Source organism: Eschrichtius robustus, chromosome 16 (genome assembly GCF_028021215.1).
Source record: "Eschrichtius robustus isolate mEscRob2 chromosome 16, mEscRob2.pri, whole genome shotgun sequence".
Classification (NCBI taxonomy): Eukaryota; Metazoa; Chordata; class Mammalia; order Artiodactyla; family Eschrichtiidae; genus Eschrichtius; species Eschrichtius robustus.
In genome coordinates, this window is record NC_090839.1 from 34,350,939 (window position 1) to 34,358,683 (window position 7,745).

Genomic DNA, 7,745 nt, shown 5'->3' on the forward strand with positions numbered 1-7,745 from the left:
CGCGATGAAGAGTGGCCCCCGCTTGCCGCAACTAGAGAAAGCCCTCGCACAGGAACGAAGACCCAACACAGCCAAAAATAAATAAATAAATAAATAAATAAATTAATTAATTAATTAATTAATTAATTAAAAAAATAAAATTTCTGTAAAGAGGCGAGTTTGGCGGAAAGGAAAGTTTGCTTAAAAAAAAAAAAAAAAACAGGTCTCTGCCGCGGTAGGTGGCTGCGAGAGGCAGGGAGGTAGGTGGGCCGCGTCGCCGTCGCCTCCGGTCCGTAGCTTTGCCTCCCTCTCCTGTTCTGCCGCGGGCCCACGATGCCGCAGTACCAGACCTGGGAGGAGTTCAGTCGCGTAGCGGAGAAGCTCTACCTCGCAGACCCTATGAAGGCACGTGTGGTTCTCAAATATAGGCATTCTGATGGGAGTTTGTGTATTAAAGTAACAGATGATTTAGTTTGTTTGGTGTATAGAACAGACCAAGCTCAAGATGTAAAGAAGATTGAGAAATTCCACAGTCAACTAATGCGACTTATGGTGGCCAAGGAATCCCACAGTGTTGCCATGGAAACGGACTGAATGGTTTGAAATGAAGACTGTTTGTCATGTTCTTAGGAAGTAAATATCTTTTGAATTTGAGAAAGTGTTGGGACAGAAAATACTTTATGTAACTAAGTGGGCTATTCAGAAGCCAAGAGATCATTTTTTGTACTTTGTTTTTTAATGTTTACTTTAGAGAGCTAGGACTGTAAATGCTTTCAGTTAGAAAGCCTTTATTTATTTTGGAAATGGAACAAGGAATGGCTCTATCTTGGAAACTTTTTGCAGATTGTTTGATATTAGGCAAAATAAATAATTACTCTCTGGTAAGTTTGTATCAGTAATTTGAAAATGAGATATCAAGAAAAGCCAATTCTTCCTTAAATTTAGTTAATCTGTCTTTAAAAGAAAAATTAAATGGAACCATTTTGCTGGATTGATATGTTTCTTTTGGAGCATAAATTTTGTGCTGTTGATGACCAGCATATATAAAATACGGTAACTGGAATTAACTGTGCACAGCAGTATAGCTGATTATATATGGTAGTGTAGTCTCAATTATATCTAAAAATAACTATGAAAACAAGTATGCTTTACCTTAAACTTTACAAATTTAAACTATATTTTTGAATATAAGGGATTCATAGTATCATTAACTTGTTGAGTGAAGACTAACTTTGAATCTAATTTTCAGTGCTCAGAAACATCTGCTGTTACTTTAAGTGCATGAACAGAATGCTCACTAATGGATCGAAACCACCATATTACAGAAATATTTGCCATCTATATTTGCCATCTATATTTTCTCAGAAGGGCTAAGGATTATTTGAACTGTTAAATTTTTGCATACCTCTATGACACCCCAACCCATTTCTCTCATTACTTAACCAAAGTGTTAAGCATGACTCTCACAACTGTTCTCCATTAAACCAGAAGTATGATATTATTTGATATTTATCTTATATTTGTAACCTGAGTTTTACCACCTAAATATAATGTTCACATGTTGATTCCTACATTAAAATATTTTTTGTTAGGAATTTGTTGTGTTGACCAGCATTTTAACATGGAAAGTTCCATTAGCCATATGAATTTTGGCATGTTTCAGAGAGATCAGTAAATAAAATATTACATGAATATAAAAAAAAAAAAAAAGAACAGGCTTTATTTTTCAGGAAAGTTTTAGCCTTACAGAAAAATGGAGAAGATAGTACGGAGAGTTCCTACATACCCTGTACTCAGTTTCCCTCTATGGCTAACATTTTGCATTACAATGGTATGTTTCTTACAGTGAATGAACCAAGAGTGATATGTTATTATTAGCTAAAGTCCATGTTTTATTAAGATTTCCTTAGTAATGTCCTTTTTCTGTTACACAGTCCCATCCAGGACACCACATTACATTTAGTCATCATGTCTCCTTAGGCTCCTCTTGGCCGTGACAGTTTCTCAGGCGTTCCTTGTTTTTGATGACCCTGACAGTTTTCAAGAGCACTGGTCAGGAATTTTGTAGGATGCCTCTCTACAGGAATTCTTCTTGTGTTTTTCTCATGATTAGACTGGGGTTATTGGTTTTGTGAGGGAAAACATGGAGGTACAGTACCATTTTCAACACATCATATAAAGGAAACATACTATCAACATGACCTTTCACTGTTGATGTTGACTTTGATCACGTGCCTGATCAGATTTCTCCGCTGTAATGTTACTCTCCCTGCCCCCGCCTTCTTCCATACTGTGTTCTTTGGAAGGAAGTCACTATGTGTAGCCTTACACTAAGGAGTGGGGATTTGTGCTCCCCTCCTTGAGGCAAAGTATCTACATGAATTATGTGGAATTCTTCTGCATTGCCTCTTCTTCCCCATTTATTTATTTATTCAGTAATTTATTTATATAAGTATGGACCCATGGATATTTATGTTACACTTTGGGTTACAATCCAATACTATTTTATTTATTTTGTTGCTCACATTGTTCCAGCTTTGAGTTGGGAGACCTTCCAGTTGGTTCCTATGAACCTTCAAAATATGCCCATCAATTTGTTGTTGTTGTTGTTCTTATTTTGTTTTGTCTTTTTTAAGCACTTCCTTACCTTCAGGTACTACAAGGTGTTCCAGACTCATCTTGTATATTTCCTGCCCCAGTCCTAAAATCAGTCATTTCTCCAAGAAGCCCTATTTCCTTTACTGGAGAACAGCTATAGAAACCAAGATCTGGGAGCCAGGTGTGCTATATTGGTGTCCTTTCTCTTAGGTACTTTCACTTCACAGAACAAGGAAATATATGTGTTTATACTAACCCACATATATACACATATCTATGAATATTTCTACATGTAATTATCTGTATCTATATTAAGCTAAACATGAGTTCATACTGATATCTCCAACTCTAATAGTACTTATGATTCTATCTTCCTAACACCCTTGCTTCCCTGTAATTTTCACTCCTAAAGTGAGAAATCTGGCTCCCACCATTTGCCATCCATTTTCTTAATTGTTCAGTTCCAATATACGTGTATAGCAGTGTCAGAATTGTTAACCTGTACTGCCAGGAAACAACTACCACTGGAGTACACTGCTTGTGTGCAGTTTCTTTCACTTTTAATGTTGCAGACTCTACTCATTTCCAAGGTTACTTAGGTCAGCATCTTTTCCCCCACCTGTTTTAGTGAGGTTGGACATTGTAAATTTTTAACCAATAAACAAACAATTGGATACTATATCTATAATAAAGGAACTTCATATAATTAAACATATGAATACATATGTATATACATACATATAGACACACACATTTCACTAACTTAGAAAAAAATAAGTTATAGAAAAAGATTAAAATTTTATATAAATTAAAGATGTGATATAAATTGTCATCAATAAACTTTCCATAGCCCACATACTTTCTCAACCTATTTTTAACAAGGTTGTCCAATACTGTACCATGCAGTCTAGCAACTGTTAATTTACCTTGGCTTCTGCCATCTAGGAAAATTTTCTCCTTTCTATCACTGTTTTTGACTCTCCACATTATTTTCTCCCGAGAAATGAACGTAAGGCACTTGAACCACACTAAGCCTTGACACCAGCCTGGAACAAACTATGCTAATTTATTGAACTCAGGCTCAATCCTCTCTTTGTTTGTGTATGTATATTGCTTTTTTAATTTACAAATTAAACTACATTTCTCCTACCTTGTCATTTCTATCTCTATCTCCATACCTATAAGCCCCACTTATGCAAATCCTATTGAACCCCAAAAGGTAAAAGACTATTGTCTAAACTAAAACAAAATTATTTTGAGGATTTAGGGCATATATCATGGCAACAAGAAGGTCAGACTTCAGGAATCTTAAGCTCCTAGTACTTTACATAAAGATACACATTAAATACATCAATTTTATAACATCATCCCTCTGGTTTCCTTGATTAACCAGCACTTTGCCTGAAAACATAGGAAATTTGAGGTAAAATAAAGGTATTGTTGAAAATAACTCTTGCATTTCTAAAATGCAAACTACGCAGGCGCCGTGGATTGACAGCTACTGCATCATTTAAAAAGCAATGTCTGAGGCAGTTTTAATGAAGTGGCAATTTTGCAGACAATGTAGAATTCAAAAACACTAAGGAAATGTTAGGCACCAACATGCTGAGCACATAAAACAGCATCTGGCAGTTTCCCTTTGGAGGCCCCCTGTGCCAGCATTTCACTTAGAAAAGAAAAGAATCTTTTCCAGCAATCTTCTTAAATGCTCTAATTTCACACTATCTGAAAGTGATACTTAAGTTTTGGTAAATCACATTTAATTGCAGCAGTCTGCTTGCTATTATTTAACTATTGCTTCTATTTCTCTCTAAGCTCTCAAAGACCACATGGAAAATAAAATATCACTTAATTGAAGTGCTTCCATACTTAATGACTTTTTGTCCATCTAGGTCAATTATTTTGGCATATGCTAAAGCAGTAGAAGTCATATTATAAGGTCAAGGAAAACTAAAAATTACAACTCAGTTCTAAGAACTCAGCATTTATTTGTCTGTGTTTTTATCTCAGACTTCCTTGAGAGTCTAAATCTTGTCTGAGCCCCTCTATATACACAGTACCAGTTTCTCTTCCTCAGTAATGTTTGAGTAATGAATTCACAGAGTAGCCACGAGGCTCTGGGCTAGGGGCTTGGGGTACAGATAGAGAAGACACAGACCCTGCCCTCCTAGGAGGTTGAAGGAAAGGAGGACATGTGAATCAGTGATCATACGACAAAGTGGGCAGGCTACAGAGGTATCTGTTTACTGAGGAACTTTGTGCTGGATACTGGCTGGTCCTCCTTATTCATTACCACTCTTTCTCACAGCAACTCCATGATACAGGGAGAGAGGAAAAGACTAAGGTTCAGAGAAGTTAATGAATTTGCTCAGGTTTTCACAGCTAGTTGGTGGTTGAGTTGGGACTGAAAGCTGGATCTCTCCAGACCATTGCAGAGGTTGCCATGGAGGTGCAGAGAAGAAGGGAATGGAATACCCTGTGAATGGAGGTAGGAGGGGGAGTTGGTAAGGTAGAAAAAAATGAGAAATCAAAAGATTTTATTTATAGTGATTAGTGCTGGAAGGAATCTTCAAAGTTATCTGAACCAACTTCCTTGATTCACAAGACTGGGTAGAGGGTCACTCAGACGCTCCTTGAAAACCTCCAGGGAGAGAGAACTTATCCCTTTATGGGGTTAGGAGCCCTTAGCAAATTCTGACCACATCATCTGCTCCACAGGGGAACCACTAATCAAAATTGCTTTATAAAGTGAAAGTAGGAAGCGCATAGTTGCCAATGTATGTAAGAATATAAAACTCAACAAAGGCACAGAGAAATAAGATATTCTGGATGGTACTACTCAAAACAGTATGCCATGATGAGCCAGCAGGGTCAGAATAAAGACCTTTTGTGGAAGCCTGCCTGGAAGAAAGCAGTGGATGTTGCAATTAGGGTTGAAGAAGAAAAGTAAAGGGATACTGGAAATGATGTCAAATTGAGGTTTTCAGTTTGGGTGGGCCAATATTAACTTGTTGAGAAAGAAGTGCCTGCTGGCCTGTAAAATTCAGAGCACCAATATCGTGAGAGTAAAGTAGAAATGGAATTTGACAAAATCCACCTGGGAAGAGGGATGTAAGGAAGGGCCACCCACAATGTGGGTTAGCAGGTTAAGACTCACTTTCTTCTCTCCTGGTTCTTAATTTCCACATCTATATAATGAGGGACTTGTTGCAGATCTTGCTACTATATTATAGTGAGCTTTAATTTTATTTTACATTATTTAATGCAAAAATTACCATTGTTTTTTCCCCTAAATCTGATATAGCTCTTCCAAGTCTTCACCCTCCTGGATGGAGGAACATTTCCTTTAGTCCTGTTTTCTAGAAGTCTCTGGGTCTCATGCAGTCTAGAACATCCAGGTAAGGATGCCTGGTCTTCTGAACATTTTGGTTTCTTTCATATGTCCATGGTTTGGGCCACTTTGAAGAGGCAACTTTGCCATTCTTTAGCTAGCCTTGGAGATGGGATTTTTGAGATAAAGGAGAATCTGGGTTCCAGGAGTCCCTGGCTACCCCAGTTGAGGTCCAGCTATGCTCTGGAGAACAGCAAGGAGAGGGCTTTGCTCTCTGCCATTCCCAGAGCTCAGTCCCAGCAATGGAAGCCTCTTTCCTCTTTCATTAGGCCCATTTATACCCCTCCCAACTTCTGGTTTCTCCCTCTCCACCATACACTGAATCCACTGCCATCATAAATGCTTAGTTTTTCTATCACATGAGCCTTGGTGAAGGATGTCTTCTGAGCAGCTAAAAATGTCTGCTTTTGACCATGTGTCAGTATATCTCTGGCTGAGTGCTGGACATGGTATTTGTAAAATATTTTTTGAAATAATTTGAGGCCAAGGATAATGTTACTTTCCTCTTAAGAGGATTTGATTTGCCTTTGCAAAGGACCTTGGGGAATTAGCAATCCAAGATCACATTAATTCAAGTGCAGGGCTCTTTACAAGGCAACATAGAAATAGTTAAATTTTTAAACAATTGATATAGCTGTACAGGCGTCTCCCAAATGAATACTTAGAAAGGTTCCGTTCTTGATAATATGGCTATGTAAGGTATTGCCCCCAAGTTTAGGATTTAAAAACAACAACAATTATTTATTATCTCTCATGGTTTCAGTAAGTGAGTCAGTAATTCAGAAACAGCTTAGCCGGGTGGTTCAAACTCAAGGTGTCTCATGATGTTGCAGTCAGATGTTAGCTGGGGCTGGAGGCCCCACTTCCAAGGGGTTCATTTACATCTGGCAAGTTGATGCTGGTCTTTGCAGGAAACCTTGCTTCTTCTCCATGTGTGTCCCTCTACAGAGTGGCTTGAGTGATGTCACAGGGTGGTGGCTGGCTTCCCCAGAAAGAATAATCCAAGAGGAAGCTGTATGCCTTTTGTGACCTAGCCTCAGAATTCATATACTGTCACTTCTACCATATTCTATTGGTCAGCCAGGGCCAGCCCTGATTGGATAGGAGGGAAGTAGCAAGGCTGTGAATATCAGGGAGTAGGGACCACTGTGGGCTGTTGTGGAGAGTGACTACCACATATAGAAATTAGGACTCAAATTCAGGTCTGTCTATGGTAAAGCCCTTGTACCTCATCGTGCTGCCCTCCCCAAGCAGTCTTTTTGAATTTTGGGGTCCTTCTGAAAGGAATATCACCTTAAGCCTGCAACATCATGGAGCAGATAAATGGATTGTATTAAGAATGTTGTGACAGAGGCAGAGAATCCAGGTGCTTGGGCATGGTATAAAGCAAGAGAAATGGGGGGAACTGAGCAGAGGATGGGTCCAAGAAGAAAAGTTGGGAGGGTCCCATTAACTGCTGCCGACTGTACATTTTGCTTTTTGCTTCTGGCGTCAGCAACCAGAAAGTCTCTGTGGGTGAATCTTAGAGCACTCTTTTATACCAGTAACAATCCTCCTGCAAATCTTCCATTTACGGGTTTGGATTTCCTTAGGTAGTGCCAAGTTTTCAGAATAGAAACTGACTTGTCCCTGATCAGAAATTCTTCAACCTATTGGGTTTAACCAGAGCCTCAAGAAACCATCCAATCCACGTTGATCCACCAGGGTCTGCAGAACAGAATTTCAGTTGGACACACTGCAGGGAGCAGCTTGGTGTCTTTCTCTTTTTCTTTCGGTT

The 7,745-nt window shown here is 38.7% G+C and overlaps 1 protein-coding gene across 1 annotated transcript; it reads left to right on the plus strand.

Moving 5' to 3' along the window:
• The first annotated feature begins 240 nt into the window (after positions 1-240).
• On the plus strand, positions 241-763 carry LOC137749941 (signal recognition particle 9 kDa protein-like). Its single transcript, XM_068524211.1, has one exon. The coding sequence runs from the start codon at positions 313-315 to the stop codon at positions 571-573; it is 261 nt and encodes an 86-aa protein (XP_068380312.1). The 5' UTR covers positions 241-312; the 3' UTR covers positions 574-763.
• Positions 764-7,745: the final 6,982 nt, after the last annotated feature.